This window comes from Arachis hypogaea, chromosome 12, assembly GCF_003086295.3.
Source record: "Arachis hypogaea cultivar Tifrunner chromosome 12, arahy.Tifrunner.gnm2.J5K5, whole genome shotgun sequence".
Taxonomy (NCBI): Eukaryota; Viridiplantae; Streptophyta; class Magnoliopsida; order Fabales; family Fabaceae; genus Arachis; species Arachis hypogaea.
In genome coordinates, this window is record NC_092047.1 from 26,529,449 (window position 1) to 26,556,085 (window position 26,637).

The following is a 26,637-nucleotide window of genomic DNA, read 5'->3' on the forward strand; positions in this document are numbered from 1 at the left end:
TTTTTACTTGGTGTTAGAAATTTATTTGAGTCGTTATTTCTCATTATATGCTTGTGGATTGTTCTAAACTTGTTTGGCAATTATATATTACTTTTTAAAGGGTTGCTTTCATGTTCAATTTAATACTTTCCATACATTATTTCACCATGCATGCTATGTGTTTGTGAAAAAGCCCATATGGCATTTTGCACTTTTCTACGTTATTCTATTCTACTATTAAATGCCCGTTTTCACAAAAACCCTTTTATATTTTATTCTTCATAAATAATTGTCAATACAAACGTGATGGTTTGTTACGAGTGATGCTTGTTCTATGCTACTCATGCCTTTGCCAGCATGCCAGTAAATACCTTGCATTCACTTGTCATCATATGCACTAACTATTTTTCATTGATGACTTTTCACATGTAGTCATGACCATGTGATAACATCATTTACCTTTTACTGTGCATTCATAACCACCCTTTTCTATTCTCTTCCTTGCTCTATCTCTTTGAATTTAATTTACTTTCTCTCCCCTTTTTTAGAATAGCCACCAAGAAAGGAAAAGAAAGCTACTCCCAAATCAACAGCAAGAAGAGGAACAAAAAGAGCATTAGTGGCAGAGCCCTCTTCAACTGCGGTTAAACCCTCAACAAAGAGACTTAAGAGGATTATAAAGGTTGATGATAAAGAAAAAGCCTTCCCAGCAAAGGACACTGCACGATTTTCCAACCGCTACTGTGAGCAGATGTTCCCCATCCTGGCAGAAAGGAGCTACAACAACGAATACCTTCTTCTCCTCCTAAACCATATTGCTACCTTTATTGAGCCGCGAATTGCACAAAGACAATGGGGTTTCCTACAGAGACAGCCGAGGCAGGTCAATCTTTCTTGGGTAGTCGAGTTCTACTCCAACTTCCACCTGCCAACCCTGCAGTCTGTCTTTGTCCGTCAGAAGCAAGTCCCCATTACAGAAGAGGCCATTCAAAAAGCTCTAGGTCTTCCCCCTATTCCAGAAGGTTTGGATGCCTTTCAAGAAGCCGCACTCAAGTGCCAGATGTACCAATTTGACTGGGACGCCGTTCTCAGAATTATCGCACTACCTGGCAGCCGATGGATCTACAGATACCATTGTACCCTCCCTAAGGGAATTTCGGCTTCAGCACTTACCTTGGAGGCTCGTGTATGGGCACAGATCATGTCCCATTACGTCTTTCCGAGCACTCACGAGTCCTCCTTCACTGCGGACATGGCCGTTCTACTATGGTGCATCCTTACAGACCAGCCTCTGCACCTACCAAGACACATCCGAAATGCCATGGGACACGTACAAATCACAGGCAACTTACCTTTTCCCGCCTTGGTCTCAGATCTCGTCTCCGCAGCCAGAGTCTCCTTCAGAGCTGGGGACACAAAGCCATACTTCCACGGGATGATCAATATGTCCCTAATGGGAAATATATCAGACCCTCAGCAGCCACTACAGGCCAGCCTATTGAACCAGCTGCAGATATTCCTCCTTCAGCACTACAAGCACCTACCACTGACCAACTGCTCTATCAGATACTCGAAAGGTTGGATCGGCAGGAACACAAAGCTAAGATGAGAGAGCGCCGTAACAAGCGCCGATTCACATACCTCAAGGAGCTAATTATGGAAAAATTCAAGGACTCAGACACCCCGGACTCCACTTCCTTTACCAGCACAGGGAGCCATGATGGTCCCGACTGTGGAGATACTGCTACCAGCCCACCCCTGTTCCTGACAGATGACACCGAGGACGGTGCAAAGCCTTAAGTGTGGGGAGGTCGGTCAGTACCTGACTTCCAGAGGTAATTTCTCTTCCCTAAACACCAATAAATTAGGATATTTTGTTAGTTTTTCTTTTATAGAATAGGATAAATTGCATAGTAATAGATTAGTTGCATGCATGTTCTACTTGATTGAAAAGACAATAAGTTTCTTCTAAGACTCTATTTTTGGAACAAAATTTCACTAATTTTAATTAAATTTTTATGTTAAATTTGCTTGAAGTTGTATTTGGAACATGATTTTTGAGTAAAGAACACACAACCTGTGAGATTTGAGCCTTTATGCATGGTTACATTATTTAACCAGAATTATTTTATTCTTGTGTGTTTACTTCTCTATGATTGTAATCTATATTTTGTTTCATCCTATATGTCCAATATTTATTATATTTATATGTTTGCATATGATTGAGGCCATTAATTATTTAGCTCACTTATCCAAATTAAGCCTACCCTTTCAATTACCTTTGTTAGCCACTTTGAGCCTTTAAATCCCATTTGTTCTATATTTTACCACATTACTAGCCTTAAGCGGAAAAATAATTATATATCCCAAACTGAATCTTTGGTTAGCTGAAGATAGAATTGTGTGTGCTAATTAAGTATGGGAAATTATGGAAACAAAAGATAATAAGGGAATGTGTCATGATAATATAATGAGAATTTGGATACCTACTCATGTGAAACTATAAGAATTAAAAATCTATGTGCATTGATAAGCTATGTTTATTTTTATGCTTATATTAAAAAATATATAAATAAAAAATATTCAATAAATAAATAAGGGGACAAAATTACCCCAACGTTAAGTTAAGAATTCAAAGGTCAATGCATGTATGATAAAATTAAAATAAAAGTTGATACATGAGTATGGAATGTGAAAGAGAAATTTTGGGTAGCTAGGTATGAATTCTAAAGTCATATAGAATATATACATAGGTTATGTTAAAGCTTGGGTTAATTAAAGATTCAGTTTATAAGCTTACTTAGCCATATATGTATCCTTACCATTACCTTGGCCCCATTACAACCTTGAAAAGACCTCATGATGTTTGCATTGGTATATCAAATGTTGTTGATTGATTAGGAGAAGAACAAAATTAGAAAGCATGATTAGAGAAGGATAGAGTGATTGCCCTATACACTAGAGAGATTAGAGCATATATACATCATCAATGAGGGTTCAATGCTTAAAATTCTATGTTCCCTGCTTTCATGAGCTGCCTTCTTGCATTTTTATCTGTTCTTACTGCATGAGAATTGAATTAGTGGAATTTGATTTGTAATTATTTTAAAGCGCTTATTTATTATTGATCAAGTGGACAAAAATCATATAGTTGCATTCATATATATAGGTTGCATTGCATTGCATGAGTTTTACATGTTCCTACTCATTTATTTCATCTCCTTCAACTAAGCATGAGGACATGCTAAGAGAAGAGTGCAAGGCCATCACTATAGAAGTGGAGGCCAAATCTGAAGGGGATAAGCTGGCGTTGAACGCCAGTAAGGAAGTCCTTACTGGCCGTTCAACGCCCAAAGAAGAGCCATTCTTGGCGTTGAACGCTAGTAAGGAAGTCAACGCCCAAGGAGGAGCCATTCTTGGCGTTGAACGCCAGTAAGGAAGTCCTTACTGGGTGTTCAACGCCCAAAGAGGAACCATTCCTGGTGTTGAACACCTGTAAGGAAGTCCTTATTGGGCGTTGAACGCCTAAAGAAGCACCATTAATAGCGTTGACCGCTAGTAAGGAAGGCCCTACTGGGCGTTCAACGCCCAAAAAGGCACAACATCTGGTGTTGAACGTCAATCATGGGGCAGCTGGGCGTTCAACGCCTGCTAAAAACTCTCCTATTGAGAAACTAAAGGCAACTAAGGCTCATAAGGAGACTATAGAAGTTCCATTGAATGCCTTGTTTCAAATCATGGATTATGAGGATCACTCCTCCTCTGATGAGGAAGAAGAGACTAGGGAAGAGCAAGTTGTTCGGTACCTAGGAGTCCTCATGAAGCTAAATGCCAAGTTATTTGGAACAAAGACATTGGAGGAAGAACCCCCAGTGCTCACCAAGGAACTCAATGCCTTGGTTCAACAGAAACTACCTCAAAAGCTGCTAGATTCCAGACGCTTCCTAATTCCTTGCACCATAGGCACCATTACATTTGAGAAGGCTCTGTGTGACCTAGGGTCAAGCATAAACCTTATGCCACGATCTGTAATGGAAAGACTGTGAATCTTTGAGGTACAAGCTGCAAGAATCTCACAAGAGATGGCAGACAAGTCAATGAAAAAGGCATATGGTCTGGTAAAGGATGTCCTAGTAAAGATTGAGAACCTTTACATCCTTGCAGACTTTATAATCTTGGATACTGGGGAGGAGGAGGATGAATCCATCATCCTTGGAAGATCTTTCCTGGCCACTACCAATGCCATCATTGATGCAGCAAAGGGAGAGCTAATTCTACAGTTATGAGAGGACCACAACTTGTTCAAGATGCCTAACCCAACTCCCCCTCTGAAAAAAGAGAGTCAGTGGTGCAACACTTAGTGTTCCAATCCTTTGCCTCAGTGCAAAGCTATACAGACTCCCCAGATACTAATTATAAGTTTGGTGTTGGGCAGCCATCATCAAGCACTGAGAATAAAGGTACTAAGAAGGAAGTACCTAAAGGCTGGAGAGACAAAAAGATCCCCACTGAAGGCCTCTCACCTGGCGTGAGAGTTGTCTTCACTGACAACCCAGTTATTCCACACACAGTGAGTAAGATCCTGTCTCTAGAGCATGTGGAGCTCATCCATGAGAGCACAGGCAAGAAGTTCACTGTAAGAGGCAAAATTCTGAGCCCCTATCCATCTCCATAAGGAGCTAACCGTCATGCTAGTGACATTAACGAGGCGCTTATTAGGAGGCAACCCAACCATAATTAGTTATTTCTATTTTTCTTTAAGTTTATTTTGCATAAGTATTTCTTTAAGTTTGTGATCATGTACAGTAGTTAGAACAGAAATAGAGACAGTCAGAACTGGAAACAGAACACCCTGGAGCAGTTACCTTGCTCGCATTGAACGCCAGACAAGGGGGTTAGAGTGGGCGTTCAACGCCCATGAAGAGCAACCAAGCTGGCGTTGAACGCCACACAAGGTATCCCTAATGGGCGTTCAACACCCAAGAAGAGTAGCATTGCTGGCGTCGAACGCCAGCAAGTAGGCAGAGACCTGGCATTGAACGCCAGGAAGGAGGTCTTCTATTGGCGTTCAACACCCTATGAGGAGCATGAAGCTGGTGTTCAGGAGCAGGAGCTAGGCATTCAACTCCCACAAGGGGGCAGGGAATTCGAATTTCCTAGCCTCTCAGGACCAGTGGGTCCCATAGAATCTCCACCTACCCCACCTTCTTCTCTCTTCTACTTTCACTCTTCCCCTCACACTCTTCCCCATAAACCCTCAACCAATCACATCCATATCTCTTTCCAAAACCATCATAACTCCCACCAACCCCACCTACTTTAAATTCAAAATTTCCCACCTAATTCCCACCCATTCATTCGAACCCTACTCCATCCCACCCTTATAAATACCCCTTCTTCCAACCCTTTCAACACACAATTCATATACATAAGCCCCCACTTGGCCGAACCCTCTCTCCCTCTTTCTCCACTCTATTCTCGTCTTCTTCTACTATTTTTTTCTATTTTTTTGCTCGAGAACGAGCAAAGCTTTTAAGTTTGGTGCTGGAAAAGCCTTGCTTTTTGCTTTCCATTCACACTTATGGCACCCAAAGTCGGAGAGTCCTCTAGAAAGAGGAAAGGGAAAGCTGTTGCTTCCACCTTCAAACATTGGGAGATGGAGAGATTCATCACCAAAGCTCATCAAGACCACTTTTATGAAGTAGTAGCAAACAAAAGGGTGATTCCTGAAGTCCCTTTTAGGCTAAAAAGAATGAGTACCCGGAGATCCGACGAGAAATTCGGAAGAGAGGTTGGGAAGTCCTAATCAATCCTATCCCAGAAGTTGGAATCTTGATGGTGTAAGAGTTCTATGCTAATGCATGGGTCACTAAAAACCATGACACTAGTGTGAACCCACATCCCAAAAATTGGAGCACCATGGTCCGATGGCAACCCTTGGATTTCAACCCAGAGAGTGTAAGGTTGGCGCTCCATTTTCCAATATTGCAAGGAGACCCACATCCTTACACTAGAAGAGTCAAGTTTGATCAGAGGCTGGACCAAGTCCTTTTAGACATTTGTGTGGAAGGAACTCAGTGGAAGATGGATGCTCAAGGCAAGCCTATCCAACTGAGAAGGCTTGACCTCAAGTCCGTAGCTAGAGGATGGTTGGAATTCATCCAACGCCCCATCATTCCTCCTAGCAGTCGATCAGAAGTGACCATTGACATAGCCATTATGATTCATTGCATCATGATTGGAAGTGAGGTGGAGGTACATGAGGTAATACCTCAAGAATTGTACAAGAAAGCTGAGAAGCCTTCCCACCTTAGCAAGGTTGGCTTTTCCCCATCTTATTTGTCACTTATGCAATTCAGCTGGAATTATCATGGAAGGAGACTTCCTCTTTGAGGAGGACAAGCCCATCACTAAAAGAAGGATGGAGCAAACTAGAGAGCCTACACATGCACCTCAACAAGAGCATGTGGAGCAGCCTCAACAGAAATCCCTGAGATGCCTCAAGAAATGCATTTTTCTCCCCAAGTTTATTGGGACCAATTGCATACTTCTCTAGGAAAATTAAGCTCCAACATGGATCAGTTGAGGATGGGACATCAAGAACATTCCACCATTCTCTATGAAATAAGGGAAGATCAAAGAGCCACGAGGGAAGAACAACAAAGACAAGGGCATGACATAGAAGACATCAAGCGCTCAATTGGATTCCAAAGAGGGAGTAGTAGCCGCCGTCACTAAGGTGGACCCATTCCCTTAATTCCTTGTTGCCTATGTCATTTATCTGTTTTCCATGTATTTTGCTTTATTATCTGTTTCTAATGCATGATCATTTTTATTTTATGTCTTAAGCTATGAAATATTCCATGCATCTCTCACCATACTTAAAAGAAAAATTTTATTTGAAAAAGAAAAGAAAGATGAATGAACTTGAGTTATATAATAAGAATAGTTCAATTATGTTGATGTGGTGGCATTGCTTTTACTTTCTGAATGCATGAATGAACAGTGCATATTTGATGTTGGAGTTAAGAATTTTGGCTCTTGAAAGAATGATGATAAAAGAGAAGTATTATTGGTAATCTGAAAAATCCAAAAATTGATCCTTTGAGCAAGAAAAAGCATCAAAAAGCAAAAAAAAAAAAAGAAAAAAGAAGAGAGAAGCAAACAGAAAAAGAAAAAGCCAATAGCTCTTTAACCCAAAAGGTAAGAGCAAAAAGCCAATAGCTCTTTAAACCAAAAGGCAAGAGCAAAGGATCCAAGGCTTTGAGCATCAATGGTTAGGAGGGCCCAAAAGAAACAAAATCTTAGCCTAAACAGTTCAAATGAGCTGCTTCCCTAGAGACTGAGCAGTTAAAGTCGTGATCCAAAGCAAAAGAGTGTGCTTAAGAACTCTAGACACCACTGACTGGGGATTCTAGCAATCTGAATCACAATCCAAAAGGGTTCACCCAGTTAAGTGTCTCTGGCGTTTATGTATCCAGTGGTATTACTGAAAAATAAAGCACTTAGGGTCACGGCCAAGACTCAATAGAAGCTGTGTTCAAGAATAAAAAAGAAATGAACTAGGAGAATCAATAGTATCATTCGGATTCTAAGTTTCTAAAGATGCCAATTATTCTGAGTTTCAAAGAAAAGTGAGATGCCAAAACTATTTAGACGTGAATAGCTACTAGTCCCGCTCATCTAATTGAAACTGAGCTTCATTAAAAACTCTGAGATTTATTGTATCATTCTCTTCTTTTTAATCCTACTTTGTTTTTAGTTGCTTGGGGACAAGCAACAATTTAAGTTGGTTTTTGATGAGCGGATATTTTATACGCTTTTTGGCATCATTTTCATATAGTTTTCATTATGTTTTGTTTAAGTTTCATTATGTTTTCATAGGTGTTAGTGCAAAATTCATATTTTTGGATTCTACTTTGAGTTGTTGTGTTTTATGATGATTTCAGGTATTTTTTGGCTGAAATTGAGGAGTTTTGGCAAAGTCTGATTCAGAGACAGAGAAAAGACTGCATATGCTGTCAGATTCTGACCTCCATGCACTCGAAGGAGCATTTCTTGAGCTACAAAAGTCCAAATGGTGCGATCTTAATGGCTATGAAAAGCTAACATTTCCAGAAATATATAATACTTCATACTTTACTTTGGAAATAAAGGCCCAAAACTGGCGTTCAATGCCAGCCACCAACCCCATTCCTGGCGTCCAATGCCCAAGAGGGAGTACCAACTCGTGGCTTCACTCAAGCTCAGCCCAAACACTCACCAAGTGGGCCCGAAAAGTAGATTTTCGCACTACAAGACTAGTTTATCTTATTTCTGTAATTCTTTGTTATCAGATTAGTATATATAGGAGAAGATCACCCTTGTTTAGGGGTTCTGCCAATCTTCTTCCCCCACTTTTACATTTGAACACTATTTTATGTACAGTATGAGTCACTAACCTCCTAGGTTAAAGTTAGGAGCTCTGCTGATTCTTATGGATTAATAATATCACTATTCTATTTCAATCTATGCTTGATTTCATTCTAAGATGTATCTTCGTTCTTCATCATAATGAATTGGGAGTGTAACTTGACCATCATCCCTATTTCACATGGGTTCGTGCGAGTCCTTGACGGGATAGTACTGAACCACAAACTTGATTATACATCTCTTAGACAGCTAATCCTCAACTTCGTTGGGTACTTGGAGACATCAGTGTAGCCGAGGTACGGGTCGATTAGGGCCTTTGTGGTATAGGCTAGAACCAAGATGCAGCTTTCTCTGATCCGAAAGATTCGACCTTGTCTGTGGCGCTTTGAGTAGGATCACCAAGGGAATGGACTGCAGGAGCTTCACCCCCATTCAGATTGGATGATCGCTGACCCGGCGTTTGATCTGAAGTAGAGGAGATTGATGACCGCTAATCCGACATTAATCATTTACAGCCTGCCATGGAATGAATCATCAGAAGTTGGAGTAGATGGTGAGAAAAGTTGATCCAGAAGAAAGAAACATCTCCGAAGCCTCAACCGTTCTATCATAACTGATTTCACACCTATCTAGTAACGTTTTATTTATTTATTCTATTTTATGCGTTTTTCGTGACAACTATCATTTTCTCTAATCGCCTGACTAAGATCTACAAGATAACCATTACCAACAATCTTCGGATCGACCCTCACTCACCTGAGGTATTACTTGGACGACTCGGTGCACTTGTCGGTCTATCTGTGCGAATATTACGGAGTTAATTTCATGCATCAGGCTCCAAAAGTTTCTTTTAAGAAGTCCATTGGTAGTTAGTGTCTCCAACCACAAATTTGTGGAGTGTCCAATGCTTTGTGTGTTTAAATAGCAAGACTAGAGTATATTAGAAAAATGTAGCATATGTGGTGGTGACACCAAACATCAATGAGGACAAACTTGTTGATTTTCTGAACGAATTTGTAGAGAAGCATGCTCAATGGTTCAAAGTTTGCCAGTTTTAACAACATTGCATTACATCAAAGGTTGGTGAAACCTGTTACTTTTGCCATTTGAACAAGTAAAAGTTTTAACAGATTCCTAATCTCAGGTCCAAGGTTTTAGTTGGTTTATACAAGGGCATATATGTATCCTATGCTTTATTGTGATTTTGAGGCATATGAGAACCGATCAGTTTCTTGTGTTATTGACATTTTTATTTGTACTTGATAGCAACTAGTTCCCAAAGAATTTTATATATAGCTTGTTATCAACATTCATTAAAAAAATTTACTCTTTAATTGTCTTATGTTTTCTACATATTTTTTGGGACTATGATAGATGTACTCATGTTAAATGGGCATATGGTGCTTTGGCATGAATAATGTCTGTTTTTTCAACCTTTTTTTTTAGTTTTTGTAATTTCTATTTATTGATTTTATTAATTTAAGGGTGATTAGTTTTTGTAATTTTGTCATTTTTAAACTTTAGAATTTTTACTCGTTTTTTAACAGGTAGTAATTAGTAGATGAAATCATTTTTTTAACAAGCTATTCTGGATGGCATGATTCAATTCTTTGGATATGTAAACTAATGTTGATATCGAATCCAAGATTAAGGAAGTTAGAAATGTGAATCAAGCTAAGCAAGTGCAACATCCTCGCATATATATTGCCATTATAGCTGATTTCAGCTCAATTTCCAGGTTTTTTCAAACACAGAAAAAACTAAAAAGAAGTCATATGGTTAATGCTATAATCAAAATTAAACTTTTGCATTTAGAGAACACCAGCATGTCTTTAAAAATGCTGAAAAATCACATTAATAATTATACACATCATTTCAACGCTGTAAAAGTAGTGCCACACCGTCAAAAATTCAATTATAGTTAGCTTGAAAATAAAGGAAGCTCAAACTATAACCAAAGACATAATGATGCATAGTAGTGCCAATCACAACTACATTTAGGCTAAGCTTTTCACACGAAATACAACAATTTAATGTGAGGTAGTTTGGTATCTCTCGGTTCTCACACAAGCCCCATCCTTGGCAATAGGGAGTATCTTTGACAGTTGAGTCTTTTACCTTAAGTTTTTAACTCTACACAAGAAAATCAAAATATCACTTACAATAGAGCAGTCAACTACTTACAATGAAAATTGCAAACATGAATAATAGACTAATTGGTCCTCAATAAAGTAATAAGCAATATAAATCACATCACCCCGTTAAGAAACAAATCTCGGTCTAAAAAAGTATGAAACTGCACCAATGAGGACATGGACAGTTTCAATAAGAAGTTGAGCAAAAGAAAATAGATATTAAATCACAATGTTAATAATTTGATGTGCATAAACACGTGAAAAGACTAAGAATTGTATTTTAAATATCACGATCCACCCAAGTGGCAAGACAATGTCAGATACAAGAATCAAGAATAATTTTCAATTCAACCTAATGAATGAATATTGAATAGAGTTGAAAATTTTTTTAAGAAACCTTGCTAGTTGTTACCTCCGATGCAAATCATGTTAAAGTGAGGTATAAGCCACATTTGACAATTTTTCATAATCTAATTTCATCAATTTGTGTCAAATACAAGAATCAAGAATAGAACACTGGAATTAGCTACTCTCATAGGAATTAGAGTTAAATATTCATCCTTAAAGCACATAACTTTTAAAATACATAAATCCTTATATTATTCATCTGCAAAGTGGAACAATAACTTTTTCAATTTCGTGAGTACATGGCAACCGCTTCAATTGTATGACTATATAGGACGATGAGTAATATGCGCCATCCTAATAGTATTAGGACTTGCTTTAGATAGGAGAAAAAATGGAGCTTCGTCTTTGAGCAGGGACGGCAGTAAGACAAGGGAGACCATCCAACAGCGATGACAAGATATGGTAAGACACAGGGAGGAGCAGAGTAACAATAGTGATTCAGAGATAACAAGCGACGCCGCAGGGTGAAGTGCAGAAAACGAGCGATATCACAGGGCAAGGAACACAAAACCAGCAACTGCAGAGGGAAAGGGAGAGAGAACGAGCGACGATGATTCAAAGAGAAGAAATCTTAGCAGAGCTCTGGTCTCTTTTTTAAAGCTTTGATTCAAAAGAAAAGGGAGGAATGACTAAAATAAAAAACTATCGAGGAAAATATCTAATTATTAATTTTTCAAAAATAAAAAAACGAGTTCTTTTTTTATAAATATTTTTGTGGTGGTTATTAATGATACTCCCACGTAAATGTGGGAGTAACGAATCCGTGGCCTATGTTATGTATTGTGTTTAACGACACATGTGCTATGTGCTATGTACACAGTAACATCTAGCCAAGAGCAAAAAAACATCCACCAATTAAAAGAAACATCTACAATCTTATAGTAAAAAACATCCATCTACAATACAAAATAATATCTATGTAAAGAGAAGAGAAACCTCCATTAATCAAGAAGGAACATCTGCAAACCTGTATTAAGAAACATCCAACTACAATACAAAAAAATATTTACAGGGTTGACATCGCAGGGTCAGGTAGCACAAGGGCAGTGATGGCGCGAGGGGACGGGATGTGCGGAGGAAGCAACAGTGCGAAAAGTCTGGTCCGGCGAGGCAGCAACAATGCGCAGAAAAGTTCTGCGAAGGCAGTGATGGCGCGCGAAGACTGCCTTTGTTGGGGCTATGCTTTCGGTGTTGTCGAGTTGGCATACGACTTCTTGGTGTAGCGACGGTGTTGCTGGAACTTATTGGAAGACGACGGCATGACTGGATGGACTCTAGTAGTAGCGTGGTTGGGAGTGGGAAGAAAGTGGTGTGTGGTTGAGTTACGTTTTTTTACTGCTTCTAAATCTGAAAAGGTATGTTAGGGTTAGTGTGGGTGAAAGTGGTCGGATGGTTTTTTGTGTGTTAATGGCCTTTGTTGTTGGGCCCTGCACTAAAATTGGTAGAGTTAGTTAGTATCCTAATTGGGTACCTAACAAAGTTGTAATATATTAATACTTGGTTTGGTAAAGCTTTTACTTTTCGAAAGTAGCTTATGAAAGCTGTCTTTTAAAAGACAGCTTTTTAAAAACTGCAGCACTTGCGTTTGGTAAAATCACATTAAAAATGACTTTTAATAAGCATAAACATGACAATTGTGTTTGGTAAAACAGCTTTTAAAAGTTAAAAAAATTATAATAAACATGTTTATAACGAAGAATAATTTCTTTTTTCAAATTCTTTAAAATTTCATATAATATTTTAAAATAAAATAATATTAAAATAAAAAATTCATAATAAACATAAATATAATAAATAAACTCTTTTATTTTTTAACTTTAAAATTTTATATAAGTAACATAAAAATTTATTTTATCCTAAATATCATCACTAAAAATACTAAATTACCTAAATCACTATAATCTAATTTTTTCCACCAATCAAACTTGATGCTATATTATTTCAAACCATCTCCATAGTTCCAAGAAACTTATCTCCAACTTTTTCAACCCCATTTTCAGCTTCACATTCATCGCCATATCCATCTTCTTCTTCAAGCTCAACGTCCATCTGATCATATTTTTTAAACTTACGATCACTTATAGAATAACGTCTAATGTAGTTATGTAGAGCCATTGTTGCAATAACAATTTGAATTTGTTTTTTTATAGCTAAAACTAGGCATATCTCGTAAAATTTTCCATCGCTTTTTCCAAACTCCAAATGTACGTTCTATCACGCTTCTAAGTGAAGAATGAGCATAGTTATATATTTCGTAGTATCCAGAAGGTCCACTAACACAACAAAATTCTGGCAAATGATATGTTGCTCCTTTATATGGTCCTAGATAACCTATTTTTTCTGGATAGCCTACATCTACTAAATAGTATTTACCTGTATATTATTAAATGAAAGAAAACATGATAAGAAATTAAATCTATATATGGAGTATATAATTTAATCTTAAAGATAATCAAGTATTACCTGGTGGAGGTTTTGGAAAGTTCAACTCAGATGTACCAATTGTATATAAAAATACTCTTGTGTCATGAGCTGTCCCTTCCCAACCGGCCAAAGCAAAAGTAAATTCCACATCAAAATTACATGCAGCCATAACATTTTGGGTTGGAATTTTCTTTCTACCAATAAATCGAATTTGGTCTTCAGTAGACACAATCACTGGCACATGAGTTCCATCTATAGCACCAATTGCATCCTATGATTAACATGATTAGAGCATCAATTTTGCGAATACTATAAAGCGAATCTAATACCAACACATGCATGAAAGATAATAATTTTTTTTGTAATTATTTATAATATTTTTTAAAATAAATAATATATAAATTACCTTAAAGTGAGACCAATATCTATCATCATTCCTTAATTTTGTAGGCACTTCTTTAAAATCACGATCCTTTGATTTAATGATGTCTATGGCCATTTTGCACACATCTTGTAGCACTTCTTCAAATTTTCGACTTATTGTTTCACCAGAATGTTGAAATCGCTCCTTGGTTGACTTATTTGAGTTTTCACCTCCTAGGTCAAATAGGAATATTGCTAACATTTTTGCAGCACTTATTCTCCTTGAGGCACATAAACCATAGTTTGTTTCCAAATCATAACATAGTCTTTTGAAAACATCTTTTTCCATCCTAAACATGCTGCAACAATGACTATTATTTCCTTCTAATATCTCTTTAAGCCATTTGTTTCCTGTTTGTGTAGAAGTCATGCATGGTCTTTTATAGATAAGTATATCATAATATTGTAAGACCAAACATGCTGTGAAAGTTAAAACTCGATTAAATTCTTCCTCTTCCTCTTCATCATAATCAATTTCCATATTCTAATGCACTGTATAATAATTATATTAAAAGAAAGAACACAAAGATTAAAATTTAGTAGAATAATATATCAAGAAATTAAAGTACCGTAATTTTTATTTGCAATAAAAAAGATGAAATAAAATAAAAAATATTTAAGCAAATGAATGTAAACAGTACACACAACTCATTGTCTATAAAATGAATGTAAAAAAATCTTAAAAAAGATTTGTAAACAAATTGTTCTCCTTCTCCTTTTGGTCATTCTTTTCATTCATTAACCACGCAATTTTGACTTCTTTGTGCTTTAAGGCAATGAACAGCTCTCTTTTATCTTTATCCAAGAAGAGTCGAGTTGCAAACACAAAAATTTGTCCAAGTGGATCTATACCCAGTATAGCATCCAGTTCTTCTATTGCTTGAGTTATACTAGGTCCCAAAATATCATTCTTATTGGAGCTCCTACGTTCCACAGCCTCACAAAGTCTATCAATTTAGTGTGACAATTTCTGAGCACCTCTAATTTTTTTTGCTTTCTTATTAGTATTAGCATTAGTGAAAATTTTCCTTTTTCTTTTAATGTTTATAACACTAGACTCAGGCTCTATATCAGAATCCTCACTATCTTCAGGTTGTGTATCTTTCTCAATTGAAGAAGAAACTATTCCGGAAGATAGTCCAAACATCTTCTCCTATTGCAGCTGTTCTTTAAAACATCCTATCCAATGTTGCCTCAAAATCTAGATGAATTCCTTCTTTTTTATATTTTTTAGCCTTTGGAATAACCTACATAAAATATTGATACTTATATATAATTATATATAACAATATGTATGCTACTATACTTACCAAGCTAAGCTTAAGAATACTAACCGCTAATTTTTTAGTCCACCACTCTTCACTTGCATCAATTGTCTTTTTAGCAGAATCTCATATAAGTCCAGTCTCGTTTCCTTTCAATTGCTTCCAATTCTTCCAATCTACTTTCAACTGATCCATTTTGTTTCTCAATTATTTTCTATTATATTCTTTTCCCATAGCTTTTGTGAATTCAGCTATCAATTGTTTCTAACCTTTGGTATTAAAATGTGTGCCGGATTTGCTACTAGCTTCAATACTTTTCACACACAAAGCACAAAAGATATCTACTAGATTTTTGTTCCATTGTGTAATTTCTTTTCCATCATTTTTCTCTTCAGATGTGATCAAATGTGATCAAATTCATTGTTGTATCCATTAAAACTTATCATATGATAACAAAAATTATTCCATAAGTTCATACAAAAATTGAAAGATTGAAAACAAAGTAAATCATGAATTTTTAAGTCAAGTAAACCTAAATGCTTATTATGTGTTACACAATAATAAACTTCATAAAGTATTATTATCAATTAATAAGACTAATAAATATACAATATTATTCTATTCTAGTAGGCCAATAATAACACAGGAACCAGATATATTATAAAAACAAAAGAATAATAGGATAAATTAATTAACATTACTTGAAAAAAAATTACGAGAAACAATAAACTGATAATATGATTCATGAATCAAATTTTAGAGTTCTAATTGAATCAATTAAAACTTTATTTTGATACTAACTCAAATTTTAGAGGCTAATAATTTACATATTTACTTGATTTACTCTCTGTACTAATATAAATAGAGTTATCATTAGTCAATAATAAAATTTGTATGTAATCTAATGTTAGTGCTGTCTATTATCCACCTATATATATTAGCTCACCTTTACAGATCATAAAAAATGGGACACATATCTCAAATAAACTACTTTTTTTATTATATATCTATATTTACATATGTATATATATGTTGTTATTATAATTTTGACTAATGTTCATGCAAGGAAAATTTTATGATTGGTTTTCATAAATCAAGTCAACCTCTTCCCATTTCAAAGAACAGAAAAAAACAAACAAACATAATAGATCTACTGAAAAAATACAAAAACAACGCACAAAAAAATAATATAAATAGATAGAAGTTCATACCTAATATGTGATAGAGATTTATTTGTGTTGAAATTTGTGAAGATTAGATTGAAAAATAAAAAATATATGAAGATTGTGTTAGAATTTGTGAAGGTTAGGATGAGAAGTTAGAAATATATGAGGATTTCACTGGCAATATAATAGCGGGAAATATGTGCGAAAAATGAATAAAATTTGGTAAGCACAAGCCAGCTTTGAACGCTTCCTTCTAGATGCTTTCAAAAGCACCCCTAACTTTTAAAAGCCGCAAGCACAAACACTTGGGCTTTTTCATTTACCAAACGCAAAATGAGGTGCTTGTGCTTTTTTAAAAGCACAAACACCTCTTAAAAAAGTTTTACCAAACCCAACCTAACTAGGGCAGTGTCCGCGTTATGTGTAGAATGCTTCTTTATGTCATATTATTAACATGCATTTAACAATGAGTTTATTAATGGGGTGTTTGAATGTGTATATAAATTTTTATCAAGTAGAACTAATGGTTTTTTGGTTAAGTAGTTTGCAATGTGAAAATGATTTTTGGAATGATGATATTTTTGTAATGAAATGGTTCATAGCTATTGTGCTTGAAAAGTATTTTAAGAGTTAGTTTGGATTAATTTTTAAAAATTTATTTATTTTTTATATTTTTTTTAAAAAATTTTAATGGATAAAAATCATTTTCCATTTGAATAGTCCTTTTGAAAAGAATTTTTAAGGGCAATTTACCAATTTAAAATGTTTGAGATCCAATTTTATCAAAATACAACATTTGGTTCTTTGATACGAAAATTCAATTTTCCACTACTTTATGTAATAAGTGGAAGGGATTTGGCAGATTCTGGCTGAACGTGAATCGTGGTAGGGGTTTCACGGTTTACGTTGAAATGGAAATGTGAGGAAACCGTAGAAGGGGTGCCACGATTTCTGCTTGAATGTGAAATGGGCATAAACCGTGGAAGGGGTCCAGCGGTTTATGCCTGGACCTATTTCGCCTATAAATACCCATCCAAGAGAAGTATTGTGATGTGGAGAGTCATTTTCACTTGATAAAAAATGAGTGAGGAGAGTTTTTTGGTCCTAGTCCATTGTTCTGGGAAAATTAAAAAAAGTAAGAGGCATGGAGTTAAGTTCACCGACAAAGAACCGGTCAATGTTTTTGTGCGATCCACGATGACTCTGTCAGAACTAAAGACGAGCATTTTGCAGAAGGCAGCATTGTGTGGGTCCAAGTGGGTGAAGAAGTTATTTTACAAGATTCCGATTGCGGTTGTGTCATCTGGGGTGCAGTATGAAACATTTGTGATAGGGGCGGACGAAGACATGCTGGTTTTGTTTCATTGTCGGTGCAGTTTTCTGGAGGTGAGAATACACGAGTTTTTTGCCAAGTTGGAAGATGGTTTTGATAGTTCTGGTGCATCGGCGCCAAATCCTCAGTCGATGACGGTGGGTGGTGCATCGACTTCGATGCCTGTCATTGCAGCTAGTTGTCTCTTGGCTGGACCTCCACCCTCTTCACCCCTCCACCAGTGGCAGCTAGGTCACCTGGACTGTTTGGTGAGGGTGAGCCAGATAACATATTGGGAGACAGTGAAAAGGATACTCCGAGCACGCCACCCGCACGTCGTGGGCCATCCAGTTCTGCTTCAGCCCAACAACCTCCACATTTCTCTACGTTGAACGTGGAAGCAATCGGCCAGCACCCGAACATGGATCCCACCTCCGGGAGGCAGGGGTTACACGAAGGAAATCCTTCTGGAGACTTTCTAATTGGCTAATCTTTCCAGACTAAGGAGGAAGCTGTGTTGAGTATTAAGGATTATAGCATCCGTCGTGGGGTTCAGTATCGGGTGATTTGAGTCAGATCATCTGAAGTTTCATGGGAGATACAAGGAGTTTGGGAATGGGTGCACGTGGTTGATTCGCATCACACATCGACAACGCAAGGGTACTTGGGAGGTTAGAAGGTACAACGGATCTCACACTTGCTTGGGGATGTCGATTTTCAGTGACCATCGTCAACTTGATCACCATGTCATTTGTGCTAAGATATATCCTTTGGTGAGGGCGGATGCAGCGGTTACGATAAAGGTGTTGCAAGAAGCTACGGAGGCAACGTATGGTTTCAGGCCTAGTTATAGGAAGGTGTGGATGGCAAAAGGAAAGGCAGTTGCACAGATATATGGGGATTGGGAGGAGTCCTACGCCGAGTTACCACGTTGGATTCTAGGGGTTCAGGCGACGATGGACGGTACCGTGGTAGTGTTGAAGACTTCTCCAGTCCGTGTTGGTGATCAGGTTGATGAGTCTACGAGGTACTTTCATCGTCTTTTCTGGATATTTCCTCCATGCATTGAAGCATTTAGGCATTGCAAGCCACTAGTTAGCATCGATGGGACTCATCTGTATGGGAAGTATGGTGGGACTTTGTTTCTGGCAATAGCGCAAGATGGAAATTCGAATATCTTGCCCGTAGCCTTTGCTCTCGTGGAGGGGAGAATGCGGAGTCTTGGGCCTTTTTCTTATCCCACTTGCGTGAACATGTTATCCCGCAAGAAGGTATTCTAGTGATTTCCGACAGGCATAATGGCATTAAGGCTGCACTAGAGGCTACTGATAGTCCATGGCGACCGCCTCACGCATATCGAGCATATTGCATTCGACATGTTGCCGCTAACTTTGCTCTAAGTTTCAAGGGTCAGGATGCAAGGAGGCTGTTAGTGAATGCAGCATACACCAAAACTGAGGCAGAGTTTGACTATTGGTTTGATATCATGAGGACTGAGAATCCGGCCATGTGTGAATGGGCCAACCGACTGGAGTACGATAAGTGGACCCAACACCAGGATGGAGGAAGACGGTTTGGCCACATAACCATGAATATATCTGAGTGTGTAAACTCTGTATTGAAGGGGACTTGGAATCTGCCAATTATTGCACTGGTGAAGTCCACATATGGGAGGCTGGCAGAGATTTTTGTCATTAGAGGACAGACCGCAGAGGCACAGTTGGGATCTGGGCAACGATATTGCCAGGCACTGGTGAAGGCTATAGAGCGGAACTTGAAAGACTCTAGATGCTTCACCATTACTCTGTCTGACAGGCATCAGTCTGAGTACACTGTTGCTAAGACGACTCCTACCGGTTACTTTTTGATTGGTACGTATCGGGTTTCCCTTTGGGATCGCACTTGTGACTGCGATTACTTTTAGGCTCTTCATTACTCGTGCTGCCATGCGATTGCATGCTTTGCCCAATACCGGTTGGATCGGTCTACCTACGTGAATGAAGTCTATACCATGAGGAAGGTATTCGGTGTATACCAGATGGGGTTTCTACCCCCTATTCCAGATGGTCTTTGGCCACCTTATGGTGGTCCGACAGTCGTACCTGACCCGAATATGAGACGTGCAAGAGAAGGTCGACCAAGATATACAAGAATCTGTAACACGATGGACGAGGCCGATACCAGTAGCGAAAGCGTTGTGGCCTATGCAGGCAGCCAGGTCACACTCGCAGGTCTTGCCCTCAGCGAGCATCAGCACCCAGGCCTGATCCGTAGGTGTCATGATTATGTATTTTCTATGTTTATTAGGTAGCTTGCACTTATGATTATGTAGCTTCTATATTTGTTTGATTGTGATATTTTGGTCTCATGATTACTTTTCCTGTATAATGTGTTGATTTCATTTAATGTAGCGTGCTTATCATTAGTGGCGTTCTATGTTACATGTGATTCTCTTTGGTATAAAGATTAACAAATCGCATAAATAAACCACATACATCAAATAATCATCGTCCAATGTGGCCATACATGAAAAAAAATAAACATGAATAAACCGCATACGTTGACTAAAACGACTTCATTAGTTAAAGATAAACATAAATGACCCGAATACATTAAATAAACAACTTCATACTCGACCATACATAACTGACACAACAGCCGGTGATGGTAAACATAAATAACCAAAAGCTAATTAACTACATAGCTACGGATCCTGGTGCTCGTCATCCGACATGTGGCTGTCATCTCCAAATGCTCCTAAAAGGTGTGATCCTGTACCGCACCGAGCAGGCTGTCTAACTCTGACTGGCCTCTGAGGCTGCTCCGGAGGAGGATCAACATGCATACCCACACTATATGCAGATGGAGTGTCCCTCCCATACCGAACCAACTATCATAAGGGGTACCAGCTGGGTCGTTCAGGTCCACATGAATATGTGGCTGGTGATGAGGTGTCTGTAAAGGCTGATATGGGGTACTCTGAATGTTGTCCTTGTGTGGATGGTATCCCTACACATCATCCATCTGGGCCTGAGCTGCATGTGAAGGCTTATACTGAAAGTAATACTTTTGGAGTTTTCAATTAGGATTTTTAATTTCTAAATGGAATGGCTTGAACCTTGTTGAAAAAGTTTTAAAACTTGAAATAGTTTTGGAGTTGGTTTATGATTTAACTTATTTAATTTTGAGACGACGATTGGAGACCATGAAAATACTTTAAATTGAGATTTTGATTCTTGAAGAAGTTTTGCAAGCTGGTTTAAAAGGATGAGATTGGTTGTCGCTCTCCTAAAGTCTAGAGGCATTGTCAAGGGATTTAACTAATAAATAATTTTCTTTTGTCTTTTGAAAGAGGTTTGAGCTTGAAATGATTTAACGTAGTTTGAAAAATTTCGATTAAGTGAGAATTGAATTTTGAAAGAAGAATTGATTATTGAAGTCGATTTGAGACTTTTGGAGTTTGAATGAAAACGAGTTTTATTGAATTGATTCGAGTTAAAACTTGAGGTTGCGGATACCCTCTCTTGTTGCGGCGGACAAGCATGAGGTTGAGGATTCCCTCACTTGTCGCATCAGGGAATTGGATAGAAGGTCGAGGATTCCCTTCGGTTTGATTCTATATTATTAATTCGATTTGATTATGTTTGATTGAAAAGATATTTATTGATATTCGATCTTCTAGATAGATGCAAGAATTGTGGTTTTGTCCCACTTACTCCTGGATGGTATTTGAGCTTCCTGGGTAGACGCAAGGATTGTGGTTTTGTCCTGCTTACTCCGGGTTGGTGTTTTTTGACCCTCCGTCGCATAGACCTTTCAGGATAATTCCTCCAAGGAAAGTGAATTTTCCTTGGGGTTGCACACGTTGAGGGATTGTCCAGGGTTCGTTACCGGGCATGTCGGGTTTGGCTGTATAACCGACAAATGATCTGATTGGCCATAGGAAAGGCATGCATCATTTGCATCTATGTGACATTGTTTGGGTGTGTATATTGTATTTGGTTTGCTTATGTGAGTATTTTTGTTTAACTGCTAATTGCCAAACTTGCTGTAATTGCTCTTGATTGTGTTTGAACTTTATTACTTGTGATTGTGACTGGTTAGTTTAGAGCGTGGTGGTTTGAGTGGTGATTTGATTACGCTTTAGATTGGAGGCCATGATTTGATTTTGTGTTGGGGCGGAGTCTGTGAGTTGATTTGTTGTTGGGCCGAAGACGGTGATTTGGTGTTTGTGTCGGAGGCTGTGATTGGATGAATTGGTGGTAAGTTTGTTCTTTTGGTCTATAGTGAAACCCATTGGATATTATGTTCGATTGACTTTTATAAATTCAAAATATGAATTTGGAGTTTTCAGATAATTAACCGTCAGTTTTCAAAAAGATTCATAAGACGAGTGATGATCACTGCGTATGAAAATAATTTTCTTTTGAATATCTTTTTATGACAATTCTTAAACCCTCTACTGAGAACCTGCGAGGACGATGTTCTCACCCCTACGTACTTCTCTTTTTAGGATGGATGAGGAAGCTTATGAAGTTTATGCTAAGTTCCTAGCTGTGCTGTTTTGTTTGGATATATATTAGTTATAGTTTTTTCCTCGCCTTTATTATTATTATGTTTCTGTAAAGAGGGATAGGAATTGTAACGATATGTATGTTTATAATATTTGTAGGTTACTTGAATAAGAAGTCATATGTTTATATATATATATATATATATATATATATATATATATATATATATATATATGAAGATTGTGATTGAATTTGGTTATATATGCATCTTTGAAAATGAAAAAGAACTTTCGATTTTTCCAAAAAAGCAGCGATACGGTTTTCAAGTTAAAGGCTCCTATTTTAATATTAATTATATAGAAGTCGTTGTACTATTCTTCACTATCAGAGTGGCATAACCGAAAGCGTGACATTCTGATAGTAAGGGTGTTACACGGCCAACTTTTCTTTTCTTCTCCTAGAAATATACTTAAATGATGACCACATGAGAAGATACCAGAACCAAGCTTTCACTTGGCTCTGATACCAACTATTGTTAAAATCTTATTAATAATGTAAATATTTAATTCTATTAGATATAAATTAAACAAGAGTAATATCAATAACAAAATAACATCTAATAAACTAATGATGAATATTAATACTCACAATATGATAGAATAATATGAACTTGTATTATAATTTAGAAGCTTGAACAAAATACAAGGATGATTATTCAAAATACAAAGGTCGCAATGAAAGCTTAAATATATTTCAGAGTATGAAAGATTGTGCATAAATGCAGATGCCTTACAATATACACACATACACACGATAACAAGAGTTCTTTATACAAATAACTTACAAACATTAAATATTACTACAAACACGACTCCTACAAAAGAAATATAACAACAATGGCAAGGGAAAAATAATTATGCTAGTACAATAATGTCACATAACTAAAAGCGCAGTAGTCTCTTTATAAGTTTTTTCGTCCATTTTCTAAAAGATAAGGCTATAAGGGGGTGAGAACCTAACCACACGGTCTCATTGGATAAGTTTTAAAATTTTCATAAAAAGATATATATAAAAAAAGTTGTTTTCAATCTCAGTGATCATCGCTCGTCTTATGAATCTTTTTGAAAATCCATAATTAATTATCAAAAAATTCAAATTCATATTTCGATCATAAAAATCTTAAAAGTTACTTAAATTGTATAATGACCAACATGTTCCAAGTATAGGTTCATTAAGTCTATGCTAAACCAATTTGATTTTTCATACTTTGCTAAACCTCAAACATAAATCAATCACGGCCTCTGACCCATTACATAATCAATCATGGTCTCCGGTCCAAGTAATCTTTTTGTTGTGTTTGGATGATGTGGATACTAGAACTTAGTTTATTTTCTCTATATACATGAGATGATTGAGACTAGTATAGAATAGAAAAAGAACTTATGAATTTGATTTTCATCCAACCAACCTTCGAAAAAAAAGGTTTCTTTTGTGATACTTAGTCAAAATAATTAATTTTTAAGACATTTTTTATAGGGCATCCTATTGATTTGAGTAAAATCTTTCATTAAACTTGTTTGAAAAGTAATTGTGGAACATAGATTAGAGGTACAATACACACCAAATGAGATTTGAGCTTTAATACGTAGTTGCATCATACTAACCACTATTTTATTTTTGTGTGTGTTATTCTTTTTCTATGATTATAATCTTTATCTTATTTAATTCTTTATGTCCAATATTTAGTATATGAATACATTTATATGATTGAGATCTTAATTTTAATTTAGCTCACTTGTCCAAATAGGTCTTACTCTTTTATTTTTCATTGCTAGCCAATATTAAACTTATTTAACCTATTTGTTCTTGCTTTAGCGCATTATTACCCCTACATGTATGTAATATATTCTTATTGAAAAATAGATGATCAAGAATCATCATCACCATCAGATGAAACGAGCTACTTTTGAATGATAGGAGATTGGCATCAATGAGAATGATTTGAATATATATTGTGTTAGTCTTAAGACTGATTAGTCTGTCAATTTTAAAGTGATAATATAATTCAGTCTAATAAATTTAAAATTATAATTTTGATTTTTTAATAGCTATTTTTCCAACATTTGTCTGTTTGTTAGGAATCTCTTATGGATAGTTATTTTGATTTTTGGATAGCTATTACTTCAAGAATGAAATTCTATCTACAAGAGCTAATGAATGTTATTGTTGATTCTGGATAGAATTTAATTTTAACTCATTTGTTTATAATCAATTTTGCACAACTAAAAATATTAGAGGTATAAAGGAAGAAAAACGTGCAGTTTAGTAGAAGTGTACATGAATAACTTCTTAAAAATGTGTTAACTTCACATATTTTTTAAATATGTGAAGTGAAATTATTAGGTGTTTAATTACGTGAGTTAGTAGTATTTGTAGTTGAAAATGAAATTAAATTATAAAGTTTAGTGTTATTGCAGTCAAAAAAATTATCTTGAATTAGAAATTTATAAAGTTTAAATAGATTAGTTATGTTTAGAACTATTTATATTAAATTTATGTCAACAATTGCTATTTTTTTTTAGAAAGCCATATGACTAAATTAACTAAGGTATTTTATTATAAAAATTGTCCAAAACAAGATCTAAATGCATTGCATATAAAAAATTTTGCATATTCATTTGAGAGAAAATTTAAAATATTGTGAAAATTATGTTTGTAGCCACTATTTAGCGCATTTTTTAATAACAAAACTGAAGGTCTAAATGCACTATATCAAAAATTATATATGTTTCTTCGAAAAAATAATAATTAGTATACATTCAATATATCAATTGAGAGAAGCTTCAAAATAATCCTTAGTATATCAAAGTTAATAATTAGTTTTAATGAAGCGAAGTTGTGAAGAGAATTGCAATAACACGTAATTTTATCGCATACTAATATTTTAGAAAGGGAGTTATAGCAACTAACTAATATTTCTTCTAATATAAATTCATGATTTTATAAAATATCATTAAATTTGTAAAATAAAGTTGAACGTGTATATGGAGTTTATTTATATTTTTGACATGATGTAAATAAAAAACAGTCCAGCACATGTTAACAAGGTAACATTATAGTCATTACTGATATATATATAAAAGCAGACTGCGTGAAGAGTAAGAAAACACCCTAATTTATTTAAAAATAAAAGACTACATTTATTATTTTTAATATATATATATATATATATATATATATATATATATATATTTTAATACATAATACTTTAAAATAATAAATATAATCTTTTTATTTTAAAATAAATAAATATAAAGTATATAAATATATACAAAAATAATTTTTTATTTATTAAGATTAATTATTATGCAATATTATTTTTAGGATTAAAATCATCCCCAACATTACAAAACGTTATAAAATCGTCCTTTTTTACTTCAATTATATTTTTTTAAAACCAAATTACCCTTCATTATTAATAAAAATATTTTTAAAAAAATCAAAACCCTTTCTCTTCTCAAATTCAACGCAGCTTCATCTTCTTTACTATGATCATCAATCCAGCTCGCTCTTCCCCTCTCCGCTGACAACGTCGCAGACCTCCGCGAGCCCAAAACCCACCGCGACCCTCTTCTTCGCGGTACCCTAGCGCCCCAACACTCTCCTTTCCAGCCTCAGCCCACCGCCGCAACCCTTTCTCTTTTCTTCTTCCTCTCCTCTTTTTCCTTCTCCTCTGTCCACTAACCCATGGCTGAACCACCACCAGCGACTACCTCAGCCGCCTCTAGCAGTTGCTGTCCTCACCACCGCCACTAGTCACCGCCGCTGCAACATCCACCTCTCCCCTAATTTCTTTTTGCTTTGATCTTCATTACAAGTTTATGAACCAACCTACTTTCAGTTCCTCTAATTTTCGTTTAATTTAACTTAGGTTTAATTAGAATTTTAGCTTAATTTTTAATCACTTCTAGTTGCTCGATTAGTTTAGTTAGATTAGATTTTTTTGTTAATGAATACTAGGTTATTAGGATATATTAGTTTAGGCTTGTTATAGTGGTAATAGGATTGTATGTGTTTGGATTTTTGAATTGTTGTTGGTTGCCATTGAATTGTATGTATTTGCCTTATGAAGATTTTGTTATTCGAATTGTTGAGGATTGTGTTAAACATGTGGGTACGTACTTGAATATACGGTTGTTGTGGATTAAAACTAGTTCCATTGATAGATTGCTGCTAGAATTGTTGAAACATGTGGTTTGGTTTGCTTTGATTGGGTTTGGTTGCCGGCGGAGAGGGGAAGAGCGAGCTGGATTGATGATGATGGTGAAGAAGATGAAGCTGCGTTAAATTTGAGAAGAGAAGAAGAAAGAAGAGTAAGAAGAGGAAGGGGAAGAGGGGTGGGTGTCCTCCAGCAGTGGTAATTGCCGCGGTGAAGGTGAGAAGAAGAGGGTCATGGTGAAGAGTAGAAGGAAGGAGATTGGGGGAGGGGTGGGGGAAGAGATCGAAGAGATGTTGGGGAGTGGATGGGGTGGGGTTTTACTTTTTTTTTTAAATATTATTTTTATTAATAATGAAGGGTAATTTGGTCAAAAAAATATA

The 26,637-nt window shown here is 36.2% G+C and overlaps 2 protein-coding genes across 2 annotated transcripts; one reads left to right on the forward strand and one right to left on the reverse strand.

Moving 5' to 3' along the window:
- Positions 1-12,875: 12,875 nt before the first annotated feature.
- Positions 12,876-14,262, reverse strand: LOC112729876 (uncharacterized). Its single transcript, XM_025780017.1, has 4 exons — positions 13,765-14,262; positions 13,398-13,629; positions 13,153-13,307; positions 12,876-12,983 (listed from the first exon to the last, which is right to left on the reverse strand). The coding sequence occupies exons 1-4, from the start codon at positions 14,260-14,262 to the stop codon at positions 12,876-12,878; spliced, it is 993 nt and encodes a 330-aa protein (XP_025635802.1).
- Positions 14,263-18,231: 3,969 nt separating this feature from the next.
- Positions 18,232-19,448, forward strand: LOC140176676 (uncharacterized). The gene is made up of 2 exons (XM_072208211.1): positions 18,232-18,551; positions 18,680-19,448. Exons 1-2 carry the CDS (start codon positions 18,232-18,234, stop codon positions 19,446-19,448), a joined length of 1,089 nt encoding a protein of 362 aa, XP_072064312.1.
- Positions 19,449-26,637: the final 7,189 nt, after the last annotated feature.